The sequence below is a fragment of the Pinus tabuliformis genome, chromosome 7 (assembly GCF_031772625.1).
Source record: "Pinus tabuliformis cultivar Carrire ecotype Pingquan chromosome 7, CPIR1, whole genome shotgun sequence".
Taxonomy (NCBI): Eukaryota; Viridiplantae; Streptophyta; class Pinopsida; order Pinales; family Pinaceae; genus Pinus; species Pinus tabuliformis.
In genome coordinates this window covers 574,898,654-574,926,066 of record NC_142293.1, presented here as the reverse complement: position 1 = coordinate 574,926,066, position 27,413 = coordinate 574,898,654, and the positions used below count along the sequence as shown (strand labels likewise).

General features: G+C 39.9%; 1 protein-coding gene across 1 annotated transcript in view; it reads right to left on the bottom strand.

Annotated features, from left to right (window-relative positions):
* The window catches only part of LOC149248725 (CRS2-associated factor 2, chloroplastic-like), a 95,461-nt gene extending 68,638 nt beyond the window's left edge, over nucleotides 1-26,823 (bottom strand). Inside the window, exons 1-2 of the mRNA XM_089458527.1 lie at nucleotides 25,914-26,823; nucleotides 20,931-21,058 (exon numbers count right to left, since the gene is read on the bottom strand). Of these exons, the coding sequence (XP_089314653.1) occupies nucleotides 20,931-21,058; nucleotides 25,914-26,625 (840 nt within the window). The 5' untranslated portion in view covers nucleotides 26,626-26,823. The remainder of the gene's footprint in view (nucleotides 1-20,930; nucleotides 21,059-25,913) is intronic.
* Between the last annotated feature and the right edge of the window lie 590 nt (nucleotides 26,824-27,413).

Here is a 27,413-nt window from a genome sequence, read left to right as displayed (position 1 = left end):
CTCCTTCACTCCTCCTCTTTCATTGCTCCTAGCTCCTCCTCCTTCACTTCTCCAAACTCTCCTCAAGCCTCTCTTCTCCAAGCTCTCCAAAAATACAAGAGTGAAGAAATGAGAGGGGAAATGAGCTTTATCCCCATCTATTATTTCCCTAACTCAGCCTAAACCCACCCCCAACTCAAGTTAAAGAAAATAAAAATAAAAATTGGGTCAGTCTTCGCGAAACTGCCTGTCGAGCATCAGAACCACTCGAGATCCATAAGGACCAATGCCCGATCTGTAGCGGACCCGGGGCGTTGCCACAATTTGGAAATCCGGAACCACGAATCCGATCAGCACATTCTGAATTTCTAGGTACCGTTTTTGCCGGCCCGATCCGCGGTTCCGGATTTCCGAACCACAGATCCGTACAGGACGCGGTTCTCGACTTGGATCCTTGGGGGGCAGCGTTTCATGCAACATTCTGTAGATCCCAGCCTTTACTATTTGATGGTAGAGGATGAGCCACTCATCCTAGTGTTGTATGTGGATGACCTCTTCTTAACAAGGTCATTAGGGCTCATAGAGCACTGCAAGAGGAACTTGGCAACAAAGTTTGATATGAAGGATTTGGGGTTGATGCATTACTTCCTAGGCTTGGAAGTGTGGCAGAAGGATGGGGAGATCTTCTTTGGTCAAGGGAGATACGTTACAGAGATTTTGAAGAGATTCAAAATGGAAGACTGTAGACCCATGTCTAGGCCAATGATTACAAACTGGAGGAAGATCGATGCATGAGAGGACGAGGAGATTGACCTGACCTTGTATAGACAGCGTATCAATTCCCTCATGTATCTGGTCAACACTAGGCCAGATATTTGCTTCGCAGTCAACACTCTCAGTGATTTTATGGAGGAACCAAAGCAAGTGCATTTGACAACAGTGACGCACATTCTGAGGTATTTGCGCAGCACAATCGAGTATGGGTTGAGATATACTTGAGGTGATGGTATCAGGTTATGTGGTTTCACAGATGCATATTGGGCACATAGTTCAGTGGACAGGAAAAGCACATCAAGGTGTTGCTTCTGTTGAGAAGTCTAGGGGCAACAAGTTAGGAGATTTCTCTTAATTTGATAATTGCTTGTGATGTACTTTTTATTGAACTTGATTAGCTTCTTTCACTTGATTATTATTAGTGTTCTCTATCATCAAACAGCTACCAAACAATAAAATCAATGAGACAATAGGACACAAGATGTAGGCTATCATCCAGGGCCAAAACCTCTCCTTTTGAGAGGAAAACCCACAAGATCTCTTCTCTTCTTATAGAACTTCAATTAACGAATTTCAAGACCTATGACCCTTGACCAAGACCCCTCCAAGACCAAGTCAAACTTCTCATGGATGAGCTCCTCTTCCACAAATTCAATGATAGTCAAACTAGTCTTTCAACAGTTGTTTGCTTCCTCTTCGACCATAATTTCAGACCTGCACTTTGACTGTAATTTTTGGCCTTCCTGCAGCAATCCATAATTCGCACGTGCGACAAAAATATGGTGAAGATGGCTTCTCTTCTCCTTCGCTTGGGCAGCAGTCTTTTCTCCAATAACTCGGCTTGAATATAAGTGCTTCTTTTCAAACTTCGCTTGGCTCTTTGACTGACTGTAATTTTGTTTTGTTGTAGGTGATATGATGCCCTAGATACAGCCCGCACGTGTGAGAGATTACCCAAAAACAAACCTCAAGAAATACATCTTCTTCCTTGTTTTGTCTTCCCCTTTCTTCGTTGTCTTCTGTGCTTTAGATCGAACTACTTATGAGTGCTTGGATGATCTCAAAGGTTGTCAACTAGTCTTGTATATATAGGCTTCTTGTCACATCAGATAGGTCGACTTGTCATTGATCCTTGGCTAAAATGTCTTCTTCATAGGCCGACTTGCTTCTTTGGAGGGTCGATTTGATTGTAACACGTAGACAAAGTCTTGGAGGGTCTTTTGACTCTAAATTTGACTCAAATAATTTTCTTTACAATATGTAACATGCCAAGAAGGGTCTTTCATACATGACAATGATTTTCTTGACTTGTAGACTCAATGACAAGCCCTAGAAGCCCTTAATGGGAGCTTGAACTATAAAATAAATTTCCTTGAGCATGAAACCCATGCCTCAAGAATAACAATAATAAATTTGTTAAATAAAATCATGATTACATATGTCATTATGAAGACCGAACCTAGTTACATATTTCAACACTCCCTCTTAGCTAGGGAGGTATTCATAATCCACAAGGTACTTGGACATTCTCAATCCGAAGAATTCTCATAAGAAGAGTCGGATTGGTAAGCCATCTATTTGCATCATATCAACTAGCATTGTCATATAGCAAGGCCTTGACTAACAGCTCTATCTCTCCACAAGATCAGAGCAAAATGTTGGCGAGACCAATGACTGATAGACACCATCATCATTATCTCTCAAGGCACATACCCGACCCAGGTGTTCACAAGGTATGTCCTTCTAAGACTATTCTTATCTTGAATTCCCAATTCTCAAAGAATATTGGTCCTCTACGACTATTCTTATCTTGGATGCCCTAGCACATCCTAAAAGAGTATTGGATGCCAGATGCTTACCCAATCCTCCATTCTTTCTTCACAATATGAAGACAAGAATAATGTATCTATCTCTCCCATTCCTATGAAAGAATGTACTCATTCCTATAAAAGGAATATACCCAAGCTTTGTCTTATCCAGGGACTTGTCCAAGCTCCCTCTTAACTAGGGACTTGCTTCCAGCAGCGTTCTACCTTTTGGTGGAGATGATGGTACCTTCAGTTGCCTATAGAGCTCCTCCTTTCAATGTCATGAATTTCATCTTCTTCATTATGGAGCCTTCATCTTTCGTAGGGCATCGTCCATCCATCACTTTCACGAACCAAATCAGCCATGTCATTCTTCTTTTCATATGAAAGTGATCTTCTAGTTCACATCTGGTTTTTCTTCATACTACCACCTTTTCCACATCATGTTCAAGATCTTCCATCCAATCTCATGAGTATTAATTGTAGGTGACATCTACAACTCTCTATCTCTCCCATTCCTATGAAAGAATGTACTCATTCCTATAAAAGGAATGTACCCAAGCTTTGTCTTATCCAGGGACTTGTCCAAGCTCCCTCTTAACTAGGGACTTGCTTCCAGCAGCGTTCTACCTTTTGGTGGAGATGATGGTACCTTCAGTTGCCTATAGAGCTCCTCCTTTCAATGTCATGAATTTCATCTTCTTCATTATGGAGCCTTCATCTTTCGTAAGGCATCGTCCATCCATCACTTTCACGAACCAAATCAGCCATGTCATTCTTCTTTTCATATGAAAGTGATCTTCTAGTTCACATCTGGTTTTTCTTCATACTACCACCTTTTCCACATCATGTTCAAGATCTTCCATCCAATCTCATGAGTATTAATTGTAGGTGACATCTACAACTCTCTTTCGGTAGCCCTGTATCAACCCATCCAAATGTTGTTCAAAAATCAGAAATGAACACCAAATCCGAGTTACCTTTTGTGATGGCCTTTCGTCGTGACATTTGCTTGCTTGCAACATCAACATCCTGCACATTCATAAACACATCTCCAAGACTTGATATGTCAAGGGTCTACTTTCTTTACAGGCCATATAAGAGTCTTCATACCTTCTTTATGGAGATGTCACAGCCAATTCTTCTAGTCATCGAATGTTGATTTCTTATATTTTCTTACATGACTATAGTTGCATCTTTCATGATCTCTTCTTTCTTTCTTCACATATTGCTTCCCAGGAACTTCCATCCATAGTTTTTTCATCTTTATCAACTACCTCATATTCCATACGAGGACATATTATGTTGATTTCATCTTGTCAATATGTGAACCATGCCTTTATGCATCTTTCCAAAGGAAGAGATCCCTTTTCTTTGATCATGCTCATGAAGTGGAGCATTTACCCATGCTATCTGCAACTATATGATGACATGACATAATCTATCAAATATATGCATACCTCTTTTCTCCTTTTGGTCATCTAGACTTCCTTCGGCAGCGTCCTTTCCTTGATTGAAAGTACTTCAACCATCTTGACATGATGCACTCCTTTGTCATCATACCATCATCCTTCTAAACAATGGATTCCACACAAGGTGAAGTGATCAATGAGACGCTTTTTCCAAGAGAGGTGAACCTTCTAATGAAGATTCCAATGGAGGATCTTGTTTATCCTCATCCTGCAAATGCTCCTTCGTAATGATGATGATGCATGGTGAAAACTTTCTATCTTTTATCATGTTAGATGACTTTCTTCTACCAATAAGTACCACTTATGCTTTCCATGAAGTAACCAAGAGCTACTTTCTTTCTACAATCACTGCTACATTCATGTAGACCTCTACTTCAGTTATCCTTTCATGCTTCTATAATGAGTTCTTGCTTCAATTGTATGCTTCCAATATGATGCCATCTCCTAATATGATGCATCCTATCATACTTACAATGCTTCCTACCATGATAGCTATTACTTACAAAACTAAAAAGAACTTAGTGAAGGAGATTATCTCAATCATAGTAGAGATCTCTCACTTCCTCTTTATTTGATTTCTTCTTCTCAGGTTCTTCCACTTCTTTGGTGATATGGTCTTCATTCCTTTTCTTGTTGTCCTTCTTGAATTTCGGACAATCTCTCTTATAATGCACATATTCCTGACAAACATAGCATTGGATCTTCGACATATCCTTCTTCTTCTTTTTCTAAGGACCAAACTTTGCTTTCCTCCTGGCCATGGCAGCAAATGCTTGAACTTTCTCGTTTGATCCTACATCACTTTTTGCCTTCAACCTGGTTTCTTCAATCTTACACAATGACCAAAGTTCAATGAATGGGGTAGCTTCCTTCTTTCTATAGATGCATGAAACAAAGTTGCCCCATTCCTCTAGAGTGCGTTGAGCACAACTGTGGTCATTTCTTTATCAAACATTATATACTTATATAGCTCAGTTCTTAGAGATATGACTTATCCAACGATGCTTACGGAGAACAATTCTACTAACTTCTCCTAAATTTCTTTTGATGTTTCCCAATTTTGCAACATAGGGTATGAGCGGATCCTTGATGGATTCTATGATAATCTTTTGAGCGTTAATTTCCCCTTTCATACACTTAGCTAGAGCTTGAGCTTCTTTCATTTGAGGCTTAGTGATTGAACCCTTAACATGTTCAACGACTTCATTTTCTATGAGGATCAATTTTGTCCTCTTCTTCCGTGCAAGAAAGTTTGAGGACCCAACCAGTTTGTTGCTTTCCTTGCAAAATGAAGTCATTTTGATAGTCGATTCACACATAAATATAGAGATACTTACGTGTCAAGTGAAGATGCTTCCTGATGGTGATATCTTCAACTTGATGCCTTTCTTGATAATGTGGATGATAGAAAATGTCTTCTTGACAAAGATGTCTTCCTTCAAAAGTGATCCTTCAAAGAGAGGGAGATCACCTTGGTTCCTTGATGATGATGAACTCTTCTTGCTTCCCTTGGAGGTAGAGACTTCAAGATGCTTCAATGTGTAGTCCTTCTTTGAGTGGAGGTAGGGTCTTTGAGATCTTCTCTTCCTTGATGATGATGTCCAAGAATGCTTCAAGTGAAGAACCCTTTCTTTAGAATGAGCTAGGGTTTTGAAGTCTTCTTTGATATTCCTTCCTTCAAGATGATGAGTGGGATAGTCCTTTGATAATTTCCTTGTGTTCGGCCCTTGTGTATTCTTTTCTTGAAGATTCAATGTCCTCTTTGATCCCTTTTGATGGTCTTCTTCAAGTTGCCTTTCCTTGTATTGTCACCTTAGCTCTGATACCATGTTGAGAAATCTAGGGGCAGCAAGTTAGGTGATTTCTCTTACTTTGATAACTGCTTATGATGTATTTTTTACTGAAATTGATTAGCTTCTTCTTTCACTTGATTATTATTAGTGTTCTCTATCATCAAACAACTACCAAACAATAAAATCAATGAGACAATAGGACACAAGATGTAGGATATCAGTCAGGGCCAAAACCTCTCCTTTTGAGAGGAAAACACACAAGAACTCTTCTCTTTTTATAGAACTTCAATTGACGAATTTCAAGACCTATGACCCTTGACCAAGACCCCTCCAAGACCAAGTCAATCTTTTTACGAATGGGCTCCTCTTCCACAAAGTCAATGATAGTCAAACTAGTCTTTCAACAGTTGTTTGCTTCCTTTTTGACCTTAATTTCGGCCCTGCACTTTAACTGTAATTTTCGGCCTTCCTACAGCAATCCCTAATTTGCACGTGTGACAAAAATATGGTGAAGATGGCTTGTCTTCTCCTTCGCTTGGGCAGCAGTCTTTTCTCCAATTACTCAGCTTGAATATAAGTGCTTCTTTTCAACCTTCGCTTGGATTTTTTACTGATTGTAATTATGTTTTGTTGTAGGTGACATGATGCCCTAGATACAGCCCACACGTGTGAGAGATTACCCAAAAACAGACCTCAAGAAATATGTCTTCTTCCTCGTTCTGTCTTCTCCTTTCTTCGCTATATTTTGTGCTTTAGATTGAGCTACTTATGAGTGCTTGGATGATCTCAAAGGTGGTCAAATAGCCTTGTATATATAGGCTTCTTGTCACATCAAATAGGCTGACTTGTCATTGATCCTAGCTTGACATGTCTTCTTAATAAGCCAACTTGCTTCTTTGGAGGGTCGATTTGATTGTAGCACATTGACAAGGTCTTGGAGGGACTTTTGACTCTAACTTTGACTCAAATAATTTTCTTTACAATATGTAACATACATGACAATGATTTTCAGACGTGACAATAATTTTCTTGACTTGTAGACTCAATGAAAAACCCTAGAAGCTCTCAATGGGAGCTTGACCTATAAAATAAATTTCCTTGAGCATGAAACCCATACCTCAAGAATAACAATAATAAATTTATTACATCAAATACATAAAATCATGATTACATATGTAATTATGAAGACCGAACCTAGTTACATATTTCAACAGCTTCAATGTTAGATCAGGTGTTATTTCCTAGTGCAACAGGAAGCAAAAGTCAATAGCACTAAGCTATGCAAAAGCAGAGTATATGGCAGCTAGCATAGCCACGTGCGAAGCTATATGGCTTCGGAAACTGTTAGTGAGTTTGTTCAGTCAGAGGTTGGAGGCAACCAATATCTACTATGATAATTAGAGTTGGATCAAGCTCTCTGAAAATCCAATGTTTCATGATAGGTTGAAACTTGAAACACATAGACATTTGATATTATTTCATCATAGGTTGTGTGCAGCGTGGAGCAATCAAGCTAAAACATGTTCCCACAAAAGAGCAGGTTGTAGATATACTCACAAAAGCTATAGGGAGAGCTAAGTTCATTTATTTCATAGAACAGATGAGTATAGTGGAGAACCCCCTTTCAGTAGCAGTGACAAAGTTTAGTTCTCAATTGCAGTAGTTGCAGCAGTAGCAACATAGCAGTGTAGAGGCAGAGTTGGCAGCAGTGCAGGAAGCATAGTGCAATGTCAGCAGCAACACAGATGCAGGGTAGTTCAACTATAGAGTGGCAGATGAATCAGAGTATGTGCAATAGTTAGTGGGCAGTAGCAGTTTGTCACAGATGTCAGACATTAGCAGCGTGAGGGAAGATGTTACAGCAGAACACATAATACCTTCCTCGATAAGAGGGAGTGTTAGTTTTTATAGCATCGAACAAGTGTTCGAATCTCAACTTTGGTCAAAGAGGGGCTAAGAAACACAAGATCTCCAAAACTCAGAAAATGTTTCGGGAGAAAACACCCAGAGACAGCTCAATTAAATTAACTGATTGATAATTAAAAAAATGCCTAAGTCAAACTTATGGAAATCGATTAATTAAAGAAAATTAATTGAGAAAAGTGAGAATGCTCTAGAAACTCACACAGATTGAGTTTGAGATGATCTTAGCCGTTGATGGAGATCTAATCATGGTTGGTTCACTAATGAGAGATTATAAGAGCAGGACGTTGGGTTGGAGAAGGACACACTAGCAAAGCGAGTCCCTTGGTAGATCAAACTACCCAGTTGCAGAGATGGAGCAAGGGAGAGAAGTTCGAGCTAGAAGGGACACAGCAGTAGCAGCAGAGTAGCAACAAAGGGGCACAGCAGTAGCAGCAGAGTAGCAACAAAGATTTTGGTGGATGCTTCTAGTGCCGAAAGAGTCAGTCAAATGAGGTTGCAGTTATTCCACATGAGGCTGTGCAAGGGCTTGCGCAGAGCCTCATTGAGGCAGTTCGATTTTGTTGGAGAGGAGGCCGATTCAGGTGCTAGAGGTCGGGATAATTTTCCAATGGATCGTAGAATCGCTTCCAGAGGCAGCAACAGGCAGGACACCTGATTCAGAGGCAGTTCCGGGTAGTGCAAGTTACAGGTTGTGCATAGGCAGCGCAAAGGCCTACGCATGGGGTATTCCGGGGCCAGCTTCAGTGAGCAGATTGTTGCCGGATTGCTTGTGGGGAAGGGAAAAATTCCTTTAATAATTTTTCCAGTGATTTCTTTGGAGAGGATTGCTAGTTTGGTATCCAGATTTGTAATTAGAATTTTTGTTGTTGAAGAATAATAATAAACCCTCATGTTGCACCGGTTTTCCCACATTGGGTTTTTCAGGGGATTTTTGTCCAAAAATAACGGTGTCAAATTTATTGTGTGTGCTCTAATTTTCTCAGTTCCTATTTTTATTTTCCGCGGTATTTTTATGGTGAAGAAATTGCAGTGTGATTTATTAGTTATTTTTCGGTAACAAAATAAACTGCATAATTAATCAATTAGAAGAATAAATTCCAGTTGCTGCATTTCAAGGAATTTTCACAAGTGTCCTATGTCCAATTCCAGGAAAGACTTACATGTCATTTCCTTGGTACATTTCTTAAATGTAGGTAACAACCCCATCATCTGAATTACCTACAGCAGCAATCACCTAGTAAGCATATCCCACGAGACGGAGGTTCAAATCTAGTTGAGTACATGGCCTGTTGTGTCTTGGCTAGAAGAGTAGGCGACCCCAGAGTGGACGTCTCGGCTCTTGTTGAGGCATAAGTTCTTGCTATGTGTGGCTTGCAGGTTGCTGCACCTAGCCTAGGTTTATAGTGGCAGCCAGTTGGATTTGATCCTGGGCCTGCCCAGGATAACTCTCACCAGTTACCGATTGTCCTAGTGTTAAAAAAAAAAAATCACCTAGTAAGCATATACAGGATATGGGCATTAACATCATCCCAAGTGCAAGTTCCTTACAATACAAGACAAGCTCAACCAAAATCAGATGGCTACATAAATGAATTGTATTTGACACAGATTCTCTCACTAAGTTAAACATTTAAGTATTATTCTGAGCAATGACATCTCTTTTGAGCAGTGCCTCCATAGCGTAGCTTTGAACACATCCCCTGCTAAAACATTGCACCAAGTAACATCTTAAACCATCCATTCATCAAAGTTCCTAGCCATCCTCCAAGCTGAAACAAGATCTGTCTCAGAGCTGAAGTGAGCTGATAAGTCTGCATAAGGGTGCATGAACTTGGTCCAAATGTGCTGGGAATGCAAAAATACTCCTATTTATTTCAGCCAGCAAGACTGTCCCGCTTTTTTTTCTACTTATAGAACTCTGGAATTGCCTTCTAAGTTCTAAGACTCATGGAACTGCCCATTCAACTATAGTATGAAAGGAATGCTGAATGAAATACAAAATCCACTGCTTTTCCAGAAATATCAGCAGCACTTATTCACCTTTTCTCTAGGATCTGTGATTGCACTCCCACATTGTATTCATACTGGTTGTACTTTTCAATCCCATTGAGCTACTTTTGTAGTCATTAGTCAGACATTAATATAATTATCTTATCTTATCTTGCATTCATCAACAGATTTAAGGTTTCCTTCCCACATCTCTTCTGAGTGGTGCCTCTGTAGCGTAGCTTTGAACACATCCCCTGCTAAAGCATAGCACCAAGCAACAGCTGAAACCATCCATTCATAAAAGTTCCTAGCCGTCCTCCAAGCTGAAACAAGATCTGTCCCAGAGATGAAGTGAGCTGATAAGTCTGCATATGGGTGCCTGAACTTGGTCGAAAAGTGCTGGGAAAGCAAATAGACTCCTATTTATTTCAGCCAGCAAGACACTCCTGCTTTGTTTTGTACTTGTAGAACTTTGGAACAGCCTTCTAAGACTCATGGAAGTGCCCATTCAACAATAGTACAAACGTAATGCTGAATGAAAAACAAAATCCAATACTTTTCCAGAAATAACGGCAGCCCTTATTGACCTTTCCTCTCGGAGCTGCACTTGCACTCACACATTGTATTCATACTGGTTGTACTCTTCAGTCCCATTAACCTACTTTTGTGGTCATTCATCAGACATTAACATAATTATCTTATCATATCTAGCAATTATCAACAGATTTCCTTTCCTGCTGATTTAACACTGCTTCTAAATCAATAAGTGTTAAATTTGGCAACTAGGGCCAAACTCCATGTGGGTCATCTTATTAATGGCAGTTGATATTTCTTGGATCCCTCTCATCGAGAGGTGTAGGATTCATCCGATTCCGATAAGTATTCATGGAGATATGAATTTATTTCTGTTATGGGACAATTCGTCAAGGTCGGCCAGCAACTAAACTGCCCCCACTTGTGCTCCACGTTTTGGCATAAATAAAAGTGCCTTGCAAGTCATTTCTACACACAACTCTCTTGAGATTTCTTCTTCTCCACTTGTTTCGGGTTTTAGTGAAAAGAAGAATCTCTAAGGGAATAACACAGTCCTAGAAGATGATGCCCTAAACGCAGTGCTAGAGGATGATGCCCTAGCCGTAGAAGGTGGTCTAGCCGCAGTCCAAGAAGGGAGATCTAGCACGGTGAAGGAGGCATAACAGTTGACCCTAATGCAGTCCTATCATGCCCTAGCCGCAGGTGTTATCATGCCCTAGCTGAACGCAGCCATGCCCTAATCCTATACGTTGTTTTGAAAGGGTTTGAGACAGCCCTTGGACGAAGCAAAAAGGGATGCCCTAACCGCAGTCAAAAGAGGCTCCTAGCCGCAGCAAAAGACAGATCATTGAAGGGAGATCTATCCACGTTTAGAGGAGCTTATATACGCAGCCTAAAGAGGCTCCTATACGCTGCCCAAACCTGCCCTAATCCGCTGCCTAAAGAAAGCCCTATTCGCAGTCTAGAGAGACCTAATCCAAGGTCATCCATCCACAGTCTAAAGACCCTATTTCGCTGTCCAAAAGGAAGCCCTAGCTGCAGCAAGGAAAGGACTGGACAGCGTGGACATTTGAGGGCTATTTCAGGGGTCTGTTTAGAGGACATTATGACTGATTGGAGGAGGCCGAGACAAGGAGGTTTTGCTGGAAGGTACAGCTACTGTTTGAGGGTGACAAGTCCATACATTAGGCCTGAATCTGCCCTAAAGGAACAGTGTGACAGCAACAGCTAGAAGGAGTATTCAGCGTGGAGAAATAAGGCTGCTCTGAAGCTATTTCAGGAAGACAGTGAGGCTATTTAGGAGGGCAGAATTAGGGGAGCTTAGGATCAGATCTGTTGAGGTATCATTGGAGGATCAAGGATCATATTTGTGCTGCCTAGAAGCTATAGGAAAACTGTGTGTCAGGCCGTAGGCCATGACACCACAGTCAAGGATTTGATGACCGTTAGATAGGACTGTCTTGACATAATGAAGGCTGCCCTATCTGCTGTTAATGCATCAAATAGATAATGATGGGCATCATGATGAAGTGTAGTGCAGCATTGATAAATAAATGCTACAATGAGATGCAGCATGATGGGCCCAGTGAGGTTCAGTATGAGGCAGCACTGGTGGATGCAGTATGATGATAAGGTACAGCTTGATGATGCAGCAGTATGATGTGTGCAGCATGGTAATGAGGTCCAGCATGATGATTGAGTGCAGCACAGTGAGGTGCAGCACAGTGAGGAGCAGCATGGTGATGGAGTCACCTTGGATCAGTGGAAGCAGTGTGCGTTCTACTCAGCTCAGATCAGCTACCTCATATGCTATCTTCGTAGAGAAGATCTCTGCTCTTATTTAGATAAGTCAATATGTTGACTTCTGATGTATATGTACTCTCTCTCTCTCGCTCTGCTGAACTATTTAAAAACATATAAGAACAATTGATCAAGGGTTTCCCCACATTGGGGTTTTTCCCTGGCTATGGCCACATCTTGTGTCCTCTTGTCTTGGCTTGTCTTCTGCGATTTATTTTTATGTTCTATCTGCAGTTTAATGCTGATGTGATTGATAATCTGGAAAAGATATTGAGCTAACTGTGAAAATTGAAATAAATTGCTCTGGCATAGAACATACTTAAATTTAACATGGTATCAAAGTTAAGGTGAAGACAGCCCAAGCAAGAATGAAAGAGCAATCACCGAAGACAGTTGGGAAAGGACAAAAGGATCCATGGATTCCTCATCCCTCTTCAAATTCGCCAAGGGTGAAGTCGAAGCAGAGAATATTATCAGAATGGCGCAGCAAAAGCTTCTGATGGCCTACCTAAAGACCACTTCATTGGGAAGTCCGGATCCAAGGGTGGAAAGAAAGACAGATGCCTTGTTTGTAATAAGTTTGTCCATTATGCGAAAGAGTGTCCGAATGGCAGGGACACATCTCTTGATGAAGATAACAATCATTCCAGGAACATCTTCAATGATTGAAGGAATGACAGGTAATGCAGGTCATCAAGGAAACCACTGACTCTTCAAAGAAAGCAAGGAACCCCAAGTATGAAGAATCAAATGTTGTTTCTGATAAGATAAAGAAGTGTTATCTTGTATTGGCCCTCTCCTTCATATTCTTTGAGAATCTGGCTTATTGATTGTAGTGCTTCAAGGCACTTCATCGGATAGAAGGGTGATCTCTCTAATTTAGTAGAGATGGAAACAATCGTGGGATTATACTTGGAGCCGATGCCACCTATCCCAGAAAGGGTGTAGGGAATGTTACCCTTAAATTGAATGAGGGTAACTAGATTCATTTACAAAATCTCTTTTATGTACCTGATCGCAAGAAGAACCTATGGTCCATTTCAGCAATGGAAGTCAAAGGTTTCAGGGTGGTATTCATCGATGGAAAGATGACGATAGGGATGCCTGAATTCAAAAGGAGCATGAAGGTACATGTCTGAGATGTACCAAAGGAAAATCTCACAAGGGGACCATTCCCCTCATGTAGCAGGTCCACAAGTTTGGAACAACCCAAGGAGTTTGAGATTCATGATTGGGAATCTCATGTATACAAGTGGAAGAAAGCCCTCAATGGCTTGAAGCAAAACACCTCGCACATAGTATAAGAGGATTGATAGTTGTCTGATGAAGTTGAGATTCACTAGGAGTGAAACTGATCCAAAACATTGCTCGAAGGTTGTGGATGATAGACCTCTCATACCAGCACCTTCTGAGGACGACCTATTTCTGACAAGTGCAGACCCTCTCACTTGCAGAAGTAAGAGGGAGTTGGATTCCGGATGTGGAATGGTAAACTGCAAGCCAATGACTACCTCGAGGATCTTAACTTTCAAAAGTTATATGGTGGTGATGACGGACCAGATTTGGGAAATGCCTCTAAGTTTCATAAACTCATTTGCATTGATGTTCTTGGTGAACTTCCGTCCAGATATATGTTTTGCAATTAGCATGGTGAGCTCATATTTGGTTGAACCTCACTGGATTGGTGCCAAGAATCTTCTGAGATATCTTCGGGGCACAATCTCTCATGGATTGAGATACACTGCCAGAAATATGAAACTGCATGATTATTCGAATGCTGACTGGGCAGGCAGTGTGGAGGATCGATAGAGCACTTCTCAGTGCTGGTTCTCTTTGGATTCTGCTTCAATATCATGGATGAGCAGGAAGCAGAAGTCAGTTGCTATAAGCATCGCCGAGACCGAATACATTGCTACGAGTATGATCTCGTGTGAAGCTACCTGGTTGCGAAAGCTCTTAAGTGAGCTATTTGTACACATGATGAATACCACTGTGATTCTTTGTGACAACCAGAGGGGGGATTCGATTATTGAAGAATCCCGTATTCGATGATTGCTCCAGCAGATAGACATCAGATACTGCCTTATCTGGGATATGGTAAGTCAATGAGCGAGGAGGCTCTGTCGCATTGAGACTGATGTACAGGTTGTAGACATTTTGTCAAAGCCCTGGGGAAAGGTCAAATTTGTGACTTTCCCGAATGACTTGGAGTCGTTGAGAGACCTTCTTATAAGGGTCCTGCATGTTGCATGCATTGAGCTCTGGGAGCTCTGGAGGGCTTGGGGTACTTACTGGAGCAACATATGACCACAGGGCGACTCACCCTCCCCTAGTGGTGCGCTATGTACAGGATGACAAGTTCAACCTTCCCTTGTGATACCCCATGGCAACTGTGGAACAGGATGATTAGTTCTCCTATGGGCCAGGATGATTAGTTCTCCCATGGTAACTGTGGAACAGGATGATTAGTTCTCCCATGGTAACTGTGGAACAGGATGATTAGTTCTCCTGTGGGATGATGGTACAACTACTGTTTGAGGGTGACAAGTCCATACATTAGGCCTGAATCTGCCCTAAAGGAATAGTGTGACAGCAACAGCTAGAAGGAGTATTCAGCATGGAGAAATAAGGCTGCTCTGAAGCTATTTCAGGAAGACAGTGAGGCTATTTAGGAGGGCAGAATTAGGGGAGCTTAGGATCAGATCCGTTGAGGTATCATTGGAGGATCAAGGATCATATTTGTGCTGCCTAGAAGCTACAGGAAGACTGTGTGTCAGGCCGCAGGCCATGACACCACAGTCAAGGATTTGATGACCGTTAGATAGGACTGTCTTGACATAATGAAGGCTGCCCTATCTGCTGTTAATGCAGCAAATAGATAATGATGGGCATCATGATGAAGTGTAGTGCAGCATTGATAAATAAATGCTACAATGAGATGCAGCATGATGGGCACAGTGAGGTTCAGTATGAGGCAGCACTGGTGGGTGCAGTATGATGATAAGGTACAGCTTGATGATGCAGCAGTATGATGTGTGCAGCATGGTAATGAGGTCCAGCATGATGATTGAGTGCAGCACAGTGAGGAGCAGCATGGTGATGGAGTCACCTTGGATCAGTGGAAGCAGTATGCCTTCTACTCAGCTCAGATCAGCTACCTCATATGCTATCTTCGTAGAGAAGATCTCTGCTCTTATTTAGATAAGTCAATATGTTGACTTCTGATGTATATGTACTCTCTCTCTCTGTGCTAAACTATTGAAGAACATATAAGAAGAATTGATCAAGGGTTTCCCCACACTGGGGTTTTTCCCTGGCTAGCGCCACATCTTGTGTCCTCTTGTCTTGGCTTGTCTTCTGCGATTTATATTTATGTTCTATCTGCAGTTTACTTTAATGCTGATGTGATTGCTAATCTGGAAAAGGTATTGAGCTAACTGTGAAAATTGAAATAAATTGCTCTAGCATAGAACATACCTAAATTTAACAATAAGCCAGTGAAGGAAGCTTGTTTATGTTAGCTCATGATAAGGTGTTCTCCCATATGTTCGGTTAGTACAAATCTGCCTTTGAAAAAGAATTCTATCAATGCAATCGTATTTCTAGACCCATTCAATGCATATTCCAGGCTATCTTGAACAGTCCAAAAGTCACCCTAATAACAATAACATTAGATAGACGTAACACCTTGAAGGGCCTCATTAGGTACTTTGCTTCTCAGTCCAACATTATGTTAAGTATGATCTGAAAGTGATCCCATCCACTAAGAAACAGTTGCTGATGATGATGGTTTTGATGTTCTTGGGGATAGCTGGAAAGCCCCTACAAAGGCACTTCTAAGTCACATAGCACCCCTCACAAATTGCACCTCTCCATTACTGAACTGCTGGAGAAAATCCTCAAAATGCACATGAATTTTGAGGGGTAACATTATGCAATCGATTCTGATTCACAAATACTTACAATGGTGTATGGCTGTGACATTCCTAGGGGATTCAATCATCATGAGAAATGGCTTAACAATTATATCTTATAGTGTAATTCAAATTTATCCGAACAGGAACCAGCAGAAGGTCAGACTGGTACAGAATCAGTTTACTGAAAATACATAGAACATACAAAATTTAATAATAAAAAATGTATATTCATGTACATAAATGTAAATCCAAACCAGTGGACACAAAATATATGAAATTTGCTAGTTTTTAGGGTTTGGGAGAGGGTTTTTTTTGTATTTTTCCCCAAGTTGCAGATAGTACAAGGCCTCATACTATACACTCTTGCAGGAAATGGAAAACGCATGATATGGTCTTGAAATATGTTTCCAATCATACAAATGCATCCCATGAGTACAAAATGAGCTTAGCACAGCTGGAAAGTTGGAAACAGATTTCCCATCCATACCAACATCTGTACAACAATTTTCCAAAAAGGTTTAGCTGATTTTTTACTCAGTTTTTCACTGGGCTCTACCAAAATTGATGGCAATTAATTGCAATGTTCAATTCTTAAAGTAAAAGTTGACATTTCATTTCTCTTTCCTTTCCCAGGTTGACATTTCCTTTATGTTTATTTGACATTTCCTTTATCTTTCCTTGACATTTCCTTTATCTTTACTTTTCTATCCTTTTACTTAAATTTTTAAAATTATCATTAATTGTTTCAGGAAGTTTGATAGTGGTTCCAACCTCATCAGACTTCATATGGAGAAAGTAAAAATTTCATATCCCAACTAAAACTCAGCAGACCTAACAGTTTTCAGAATTTCAGGATTGGCAGGATTGCAACATTTTCATTTGACATTTCCTTTATTTTTACTCTTCTATCATTTTACTTAAATTTTTAAAATTATCATTAATTGTTTCAGGATGTTTGAGAGTGGTTCCAACCTCATCAAGCTTCTTATGGAGAAAGTAAAAATTCCATATCCCATTCAAACTCAGCTGACCTAACAGTTTTCAGGATGGCAGGATTGGCAGGATTGTAGCATTTTCATTGGATTCTATCATGTATGGGGGGGTCTGGGATTGGTATTTAAACAAAAGCACCAAGCCCTTTGTGTACCCCGATGTTGGTGGCACTTATTGTCGAACTCGTCTATCATAGCCTTAACAAAAATGTACCCTTCACTCAAGCTGGAACCATTGATTAGGCATGTTAAGCTTTTTCTACCATATTTTAAGGTTTGGATTAGGCCATTTTCATCAAAATTGGATGTTGTTAACTGATGTCCCTAGAGGATCAAGGGGCCAAGGATAGACAAGGAGGCAGAGGATGATACTAATGATGAGGATCCCAATATAAGCAATGGTGGAAGACTGCTTGCCACTATATTTGTCATTTAAATGTTCTTGCTCATTTATTCATGATGATTTCTTTCGAAGTTTCAATATAATGTGCTATTTATAAAATAGACTATTATATATGCACGTGTGTGTGTGTGTGAGGGGGGAGGGAAGGGGGGCCTAAGTTCCACAATATGGGGAAACAGGTATACATTATGAAAAAGGAAACATGCTGGAAACAAGACTCCTCAAAAATTTGTAACAGTCACAATATGGGGAAACGGGCATGAATTTTCAAGAAGAAAATGTGTTGGAAACATGACCACTCAAAAATTTGGAAACAAGGAAATGATATATGTGTGTGTGTGTGTATACCCGTTTCCCCATATTGTTCAACCTAGTTTTTCCCTTCACTTTTTCATTTTTCTTCCCTAGAACCACAACTGGTTCCAACCAATGTTGCACGAAACGGGGACAAAGCGGGGACATGGAAGCGTCATTTCCCAAAAATCTAGGAAGCGAAGCGTCTCAGAAGCATCTACTATATATATAATTTTTTTTATATTTTTTGCATTTATATTAACAAAAACACCCAAAATACCAAATTAGTTGTAGAAAACATGAAAACATGCATATTTTTACATAAATCAAGATAGATATGGCATCCATTGTACATCAATGATTAATTATTCTAACATCAACCATCTAGAATCTAGAGTCCTCTTCTCTTGTCTAGCCTTTGCCTTTACTTCGATTCTCTAGTGATATTAGTCAACATTGCCCAATTTTGATCAAACCGCCTAATCCTAGCCTTCTATTATGGTAGAGAAAGCTTAACATGCTTGATCAATGATTTTTGCTAACTCCATGACAAAGAAGTTCAACAATCAACAACACCAACACTGGGGTACATATAGGCTCGGTGCTCTTGATTAAATGCCAATCACATGCCCTCATACATGATATAATCCAATGAAACACCACAATCCCATTGACCATGAAAACTGTTAAGTCTGCTGAATTTTGAATGAGATATGAAATTTTATTTTCTCCATATGAAGTCTGATGAGGTTGGAACCACTCTCAAACATCTTGAGTCATTTCATGGTAATGTTAAAAATTTAAGTAAAAGTGACATTCTCCTTTATCTTTCATTTTCATCATTTTACTTTAAGATTTAACATTACCATTAGGGATCATCTAATAAGCGTCTAGGGAGAATCAAGTGGCACCTTGGGAGTATTCAGAAAGCATAGTTCCTCATATAACAGTTCGAAATTTAAAAAAAAACAAAAAAGCCCCGCGGAACCGTGTGAACCATCCACCTTCTCTCGGATCCAGTCGTGATCCGCAACAGATACACACCCGAACCTCCACAGATCCGCAGCCGATCCTTTCTGGATCCGTGGATCGAGCAGCCAGAATCGCGGATCAGGCCCCCGCGGATCCATTTTTCCAAGAACCGCCAAAAAATGGCGGAACCGCGGATCCGATTTTCTAATCCGCGATTCCGCCGGAGGATTGGTGGCGGATCCGTACGGGACGCGGTTCCGCCTCCTGATCCTTGGGGGGGGACGGTTCCTGCAACTATGGTTCCAACAGTTTGAGTTGGTGTGAGCTGGTTGTGAACCAGCCTCCTGGTCCAGTTCAAGAGCTGGTAGGGCTAGACCAGTCTGTAACCATCAATGACTTATTGGCTTAAAGGCAACAACTATATATAAGATAAGGCAATTTCATTAATGTGCAACAAATAACCACAAATAAGTCAATAGGACTGCTAAGTACATGTGTGTTATGTACAAAGTGGGAGTGCAAAGGCCACTCCTAGAAATGAGTTCTTCCACTATCCATAGAGCACTGCGAGAAATGAGTTCTTCCACTAAGATAAGACAATTTCATTAATGTCCAACAAATAACCACAAATAACTCAATAGGACTGCTAAGTACATGTGTGTTATGTACAAAGTGGGAGTGCAAAGGCCACTCCTAGAAATGAGTTCTTCCACTATCCATAGAGCACTGCTCTTAATCTCATTTGAAGATGGCATTGGATGAATCTCAACTAATTAATTAAACATTTGTGCTTGGGACAGGGCTCTGCCATGCAAAGAGCCTAGGTTAAAACCTTCTAGAGTATAAAGCACTTGTCTCTGTGTGTGAGGGAAGATGTTTGACCTCTCAGAGTTGGTTTCCCTCTGTCATCAAAGGGAATTAACACATGTCCAACAAGCCAAATCAGTTTAAGTGGATAATAAGATACTTTAACATTTGCTTTTAATTACCTACATGTGTGTGGGCACACAAAAACACACAGAATACACACAGATGAAAGTATCTATATACACCATTGCAGACATCCTAGGCTAGACACTCAAAAAATTAAAATCGAGAACACCCACCCCCACTTCCTCCCGCCCCGCTTTCTTCCCAGCGAAAGAAAAAAGTATATCAATGGCCAGAGGCTTAAAAAGCAATATGGAATACCATGAAAACTTGATCAAACAAATCAATGGATGTTTCACTCAACTATACTCTTATCATTTAATAATCTGTGATGCAGGAGCACATGGGAGCAGAAAGCAAAGGTTGCATGGAAGGTCGCTAAAGAAAGAAGTGACCACAGTAGCAGGGGGGAGTCAGAATGGAAGAGTACAGTGGGAAATACTGGAGATGAAGTGGGAAATACTCAGTGAAAGTGCACATGTGGACAGCATGTGTAGAAATAAGCCCGAAAAGAACTAAAGAACATGACAGAACTGATTCTGAAGGAAAGTGTGCAGACAAGACTGAACAGAGATGTGCACTGAAGTGAAGCAGCAAAAACTTGTGCAGAAATAGAGGCAGGAGCCACACACTTTTGAGAAAGGGTGGTAGAGAAGAAAAAGGTGAAGAGGCAAGAAGTTGAAGCGGTGCAGAAAAAACAGAAGATGAAGAGACGGCATCGTGACTGTTGGCATGCTCCAGAATGTGAACAGACAGGCAGCTAAATAGGATGTATTTGTAATAACTGCAGAGGGAGCCTTTTTAAAATAAAGAAGAGATAGAAAGAGAGAGCACTAGAGATAGGATACACGATGATGACCTGTACTGTAACATCAATAAAAACAAGTTTTACCCTGAACTGGTGTGAGTTTATTTCTGAGTTAAAACCTGTAACTGTGTGGAGTATTGAGCTGTTCTCTGCTAAGTCTTTTGCCTTTTGTAGGTTGTTGCACTACAGGAAATAAAGGAAAGTGCAGACAACAGTTCTACCACTTCAATTTAGAAAAGCAGAGAACTTACTAAGGAAATTATATACATCTTGCATGCTAGAAAACACATTGTGTACTTTCTGTGTGTGCATATACATATATGCATGCATATAAGTAAGTATGTGTTCATGTCTTTCTGCAATTGTCTTTAATAGCTAGAGAAGAGTTATATATTCTACTAATTCTGCCAGGAAAATTTGTCAGTTTGCTCCCCTTAAAAAGACAACATTATGCTCATTTCCTCGTAGGTAAAAGAAGAGCCAGATACTGAAGACAAGTTCCAAAATAAACATATTTTTAAAGTTACAGAAATACCAACCTCCAGATGATAGCAAACATTATCCATGTCTACTGTTGGAACACCTTTGCATTTTATCTTACAAACCCGTCGACGTCTCCAATGAGTATGGATCAATTCTAACATATTGTGTGTCAATCCATCCCTTCCTGCAATAAGAGGAAACGAAATTTAGGACCTGTGCTTAAAATACTATTAAACTGCAAAAAAAACTATTACACATTACAAGTGCACAAAAGAGTGGAAGAAAATGTGATGCTTACAAAGAAGCTTAGCTACTGAATTTTGAACACCTGTTTCAGTTTTCTTCACCTCGATCAAGCAATGTATTTGCCAAGCATTTTGAGATTTCTGATTGCCAAAAGAAGGCTTATTTGACTCTTTTGAGTGAGACGGTGAACTGAAATGATTGAATTTCTGAAGCCCTTGTCCCAGAATGAACTAATGAAACTAAGTCTTTATGCTTGTTGCTTAGGTTCCTAGAACAGGAATTGGCTGGCAGTTAACTACAACTATAAAAAAGATCAGGAAAAAAGCAGACTTCATGACTGACAATGAAGCATGGTTACCGAACAATGTACCCCGTTGGTTGCATTCTTGTACCTGAGTCAAGTACTGAGTTTCCAGAGAATTTCAGCTTTCTGATTGCCAAGAGAAGGTTTATTATTATCTAACTCTCGTTGACTAAGAAAATGAGCTGAAAAAAACGATTTTCTGAAATATTTGTCAGACAATGAACCAAGAACACTGATTTCATTGACAGGCATGTAGAAAAGCCTAGAAGAGTAGGACTTTTGGTTAATAACCTGGAGGAGGCATACAGGTTGCTCAATGCTCTTATTTCTATGTATATTACTGTCACTACTGGCTTCAATAGATTAATTTGAACTTTGAACTTTGGAAATTAGGGTCTCTGTTGTGAGATTACAAAGTACCTAGGGGTGCCCAACTGTTGCAGGTACAGCTTGTGGAGGTCAACAATGAAAGACAAGATCTAGAAATGGCTCTTATCAACCAAGAGCTCGTGCATGTGTGTGAGTGGCTTCTGCTGCAAGGAAACAAACTTATTTTTGACAAACTGACCAAAACATTTTGGCATGGTCCATCATGAAAGGTCAAAAAAAATTAGAGCACTTGATTACCCACTATGACTTTGTCAAGGAGACCTGAAAGAAGGTTGTCATGAACCTGAATTAGATCCATAAATTCCTTTAGCAGTCAAGGACACAGAAGGTTTTATCCTGGACATGGATATATCTTTGTCCTCACAGTCTTAAAGGTAGGCACATTTGCATGATATTCTGTAGATCATTACACAAAATCCCTTTGAGCTCGTCATGTTTGCCCAAAATAAGGCCTTTTCTGTTTTGAAAAATGCATCTCATATTATGTTACTGCACAAGAAAAAGGTACATCTAGGCATACAAATCAGAGAGCCAGGTTGTGATTATACCAATTAGCTCTGCTACATAGGAAAGGAGTGCCACCATATCTGCCTTAAACCCAATTGAGAATCTACATCCATAAAAAATGTCAATTCTAGTTGAAATCTGAACTGCCAATCCTGCTCTAAATGCAGTAGTCTCTCCTAAATGAAAAGGGGAAGCATGCCTATTAAAGTAGCTCAAGATTCCTTTGTCATAAAAAGGAGATTACTATCAATCTTGTGGTGCTTTATATTCCTCTGCCATAGAGCTACTTTTCCATGAAAGGATATTCCTGCTAACTCTTATGGTGTTCCATATTCCTCAGTTTCACAGTCAAATTATCCACCTGTCTTCCAAAATGATCCCAAACCAACGAAGAGGGTTGACAACAAAGAATGGCACAGTCAAATGCAACCAATATGCTTGATAGTCATTTTGTGGAAAATAACACGGAAACCATCTACTAGACCTAAATGGTGAAGTCTATCCTTGACCATTTTGAAATGAAGTGTTTAACATTAAGAGAATGTGGTAGACAAAAAAGACTTGCATTAAAAATTTATGACCACCCTAGATCCATCTTAACTCCGGATCTACCAATTGCTGAGAGGGAACAAATCTCCTTTCACTCTAAAAGAGGTTTGCATCTCAAGAGATTTGATTCCTCTGGGCACTTGGTAGATCTAGAGTTTAAGATGGATCTAGGCTGGTTTAATTATTAATTATAATTATAAATATAATTATTAATTATAATAATTATAATTATAAATATAATTATTAATTTTATGTTTTTTATTTTATTTTTTGTTTTAATTTTATTTTAATTTTTATTTTGTTTTTATTTTATTTTGACCTAGTCAAAATGTTAAACAGGACATTACAACAAGAAAGGAAATGAAGATAGACATATATAGATCCAATCGAGCTACAAATTCAACAATGAATTTGTTTCTCCTCTTTAGATGCAGGTTAAAGATAGGTCCTTCAGAACCTAGAGTCTTTGACCCACCAGTAGCTATCATTCCTCTTATACTTTCCAAACCGAGATTTGATAGTAGGATGAGGAAAATCCAAACACAGCCGAAGCTGGTTGTCACCTTTATGACATTACCGGTTAATCTTCCTTTACTTTCATGGAAGGCTTAGGACAGGCTTCCAAATGAGGCAAAGTTTAGAGCCTTCATTAGAAACCTCAAATTGGCCAGAAATAAGAGCATTTATACACTGCTTGTCTAAGGTGATTCGAAATTGATACTAGAAAGTACCAAGGGGAAATTGAAATTCATAATAAATCGTGAAGGAATCTTCTCTTACGAGGTCTGAATTTTAATATTAGGCACCTCTACCATGACAGGAATATTAAAGACGATGCCAATGCTGAAGTAGGCATTTACCTGGACCCTAATGAACAGGCTATCAATGAAGAATAGCGGGTTTGGAAATTAACATAAAAGCCTTGCTTACAGTCTGGATTCTGATTTATTGGGTTTGGTTCTATTGATCCATTAACATGTCTTTCTGTATTGTAATTTGTATCATATCTGGTTCTAGTGAGGACATTCTGAGTGATTTCACTTCCTGTTCAGGATAGTATGGCAGTAGGTCACAAAAGATATTTAAGGCTAGTTTGACTCAGTTTTGCCGATTTGGACCTTTTAATATAGAAATTCGGTTATAATTAGATTTCGGTTTATAATTTTCAAAAAGTAAAGAAAACAAAACTATTTTTCTGATATTTTCGATAATCAGTTCACAATACAAAAGGCAAATATGAGAGAAGAATGTTCTTTGTTTTTACACTTCAGGTTTCAATGTTTTAAGTTTCTTATTGAAAGAAAGAAAGGTCAAGGATAGTTGCGGACTTGCAAGCAGTCAGCAAAATTCTCATTTTGAAGTTCACTCTTCTAATCGTTGATAACATGCATAGATCAGAGATACATTTTTCCCTTTCTTGCTGCTATCTTCTTAACTGCCCTTATTTCCCATTGTTCCAAAGCAAAGTCTAATATATGTACAAATGGATTGTTTTATCATATTGTCTACTTAGCAATCAATAGCTCATTAATACTTTTATTTTCTCATGCAAGACTAAAATAATAGCCAACTTCATACAGTTATAAATGGGCCGTGGTTTTGGTTCATTGGTGAAGTTGATGGATTATTTAGTCATTTGTCTACCAAGGGTCCATTTTCATTATGGTCTGCCTGACTTGACTTGAACGGCATGAATTTCTAAGGGATGAAACCGGATGCAAGCTTCGGAGATTTTAGCAGAATAGTTATCCCACAAACCTGGCAATTACGCTGAAAGAAGTTGACAGTGTGCTTTCTAAGCAGTTTCAAAAACAAAAAACGAAAAAAGATTCAAAGAATGTGCCACTACATTCTAAGCTAAGACAACTATTCTATTGGTGCAAGAGAAGACACACAAAAAGATCTCAACCAGCTCTAGATGATCATCACCAATGGGTTACAAACAATTTCTCAATGGTGCCTGCAACTAACATTTTTAATAATCTTGACACCTTTATGGGTAGGGTAACCATCTTTTTGGGCCCTTGGGGCCAGTACAGGCAGACGAAATGCAATTTGCCATTCACTCGCCGCCCCTCCTTTCAAGTGACTTCGTTGGATTCTTTTTGGAGGGTGTTTTGGAGAGTGCCCAGGGTCATCAAGACTGCTCTGAGGAAAATGGTAAGCTATCAGTGCAAATCTCCCAAGCCATTGTGAGAACATGGGTACATAATAATAATCACGGAGATGCATTTGACCCTAAACTTTTTAGATCAAAAAATTAAAAATCCAAAAGATTAAAAAATAAAAAATGCAGCAATTGAGCTTTCATTTCTTCCTTGAGCCTAAGATCCATAAACCAACGAATATGTTTCAATTGGGTTGAGATGATGGACTGACCCTAGCTGTAAGCCAGGAAAGTATGCTGGCCCAAACCCATATATAGTGGGAATGATTGGCTGGTACAACATCAAGGGAGTGAAACGTGAGGTTGTACATCTCGAATTCTAATGGTCGTAACGTTGGAAATTTGTGTAAATTCAAGATATGCATGCTTGAGCTTCGCAACCTTCAGATGGATATTGGGACTGTGTTTAGAAGGATCTGGGTTAGCGTTTATATTCAATACATGATCAGGAGGACACTGAGGGTTGATGAATCACCCTTTGCACCAGGCTTTAGAATGCTCGTTATGAACAATATATTTGCATTGACTATTGAGACAGGATATTCTAAAAATTTAGGATACTTTCATTCTTGACATATATTCTACAACCCAAATGAGGGTGAAAAGCCATCCATGTAAACTCTTCAACTGTTCGTGCATGTGTCTATTTGTGTGTGACAGTGAAGTGTATAGTGTGACAGTGAATTGAATTCAGATAATGTATTGGATGCATTGAATATAGATATCAGCACAAACCCATGTAAACCAGATTCGAGATAAATCTCATAAACAACTTGCGGTTTTGCCAAAACCTCGAGATTGGGTTTAGAAGGGTCTGTGCTATGTCTGAGTAAACACAAGTAGGCTGAAAGGGGAGACATAAATTAGCAGGAATACCAAGATTAACTTGACGATTTCCCTGAATGCACTTCTCGACGAGCTCGTTAATCTCGTTCCTCGACAAAGGCTCCCCCAGTATCTCATCTCGGGTCCTGGCATCATATTTGGGGCCGTTATCCATGAGAAAAGGGCCGGGCGCCTGGACGTATTTCACGCCCTTCTTGCCGGGCGGAGGAGGGTTGAAGGAATCCAACTCGGGAAGCATTTTCTTGCTCTTCGGAAGAGGGGCTCGTCCAGTCCATGGCCTGTTTACTGTGGGAGGCCCGAAGGGAACGAAGGGTGGCTCTCTGAGGGCCAGAGGCTTCACCTTAGGGGTTTCGGTGTAACTGAATTTGAACTCAAATGGCGCCCCTTCTACTCTGTATGATGTTCCGTCGCTGCCGACTGTGACTCCTCGGTCGTCCCCTAGCTTGGTTGTATAGTGGCCCATGTATCTGTACACTTTCTTGCCCTTGCCCTGGCGCTTTGCCTTTTCTTCTTCGGGATTATCACAAACAGATTGGGCGCCTGAATTTCCATTCTCCTGCTGCTCCTGGTTGTGGTGCTGCTGCTTCTTCTTGTGAAGGAGGGGAGGAAGAGTGGGCAGAGTGGGAGTCGAAAAACGATAATTATTGTTGGTTTTAGCGTTGGAAGGAGGAGGAATTGCAGGGGGCGAGGAGAAAAGATTGAAGGAGGCACCGTTGTGAATTGCTGCCACACTGACTGCCATACTCGTTGGCCTTGCCTCACCGCTCCTGATGAAGCCCAGTGAAATACTTAATCGCTTCTGTGCTGGATCACTTCGATTCTTGTAATGGCATTTTTAATTTAAAAATGAGTTCTCATAACAATCTCGAAGCAGTCGTTTGGTTTAGTTTCATACTTATGCTCATCGCCGGTGGAAGTAGAAGTCCGTTTGGATATCATTCACATGATTACCGTTATTCACTGTGGATAGGCTTTCGATGCTTTGGATTGCGCATTTAATATGTTAAATTGAATTGTATATTTAATATTTTCTTTATTGCAAAGTGTAATAAAGAAAGATTGTTTCTTCTTTATTGGATAGTGTAATAAAGAAAGATGGTTTAGTTGGAAATGAAATGAAAGGATATTTTAAGGTCTACGAGACTAAAAAGTTTATGAGACCATTAGTTCCTTGTTTTTTGATCTTTGCAATTCAGTCCTTTTTCGATTCAAATTGATGATGAGTTGACCCAGCCTACTAACAATCTCCTCGCTAAAAAGATAGTGCCAAGAAACTGATGTTAACATGTTCTCCTAACTTTCTCTGATGTCTTTGAATGCATCACATTCCAAAATGAAATGTTTTTCCGATTCCACAACGTGCAAAATGTACACACCCGTTCTTCTCAAGCTTCTTTAGGCTTTTTCCACCATCCGAAGTTGATGTGAGTTGGTCCTTAATTGAGCAATAAGAACCTTTGCACTCCATGAAATGCTAGCTCCAATGAACTCTTTTTGTTGTAAATCACACGTAGGGTTGAATTCCTCAAT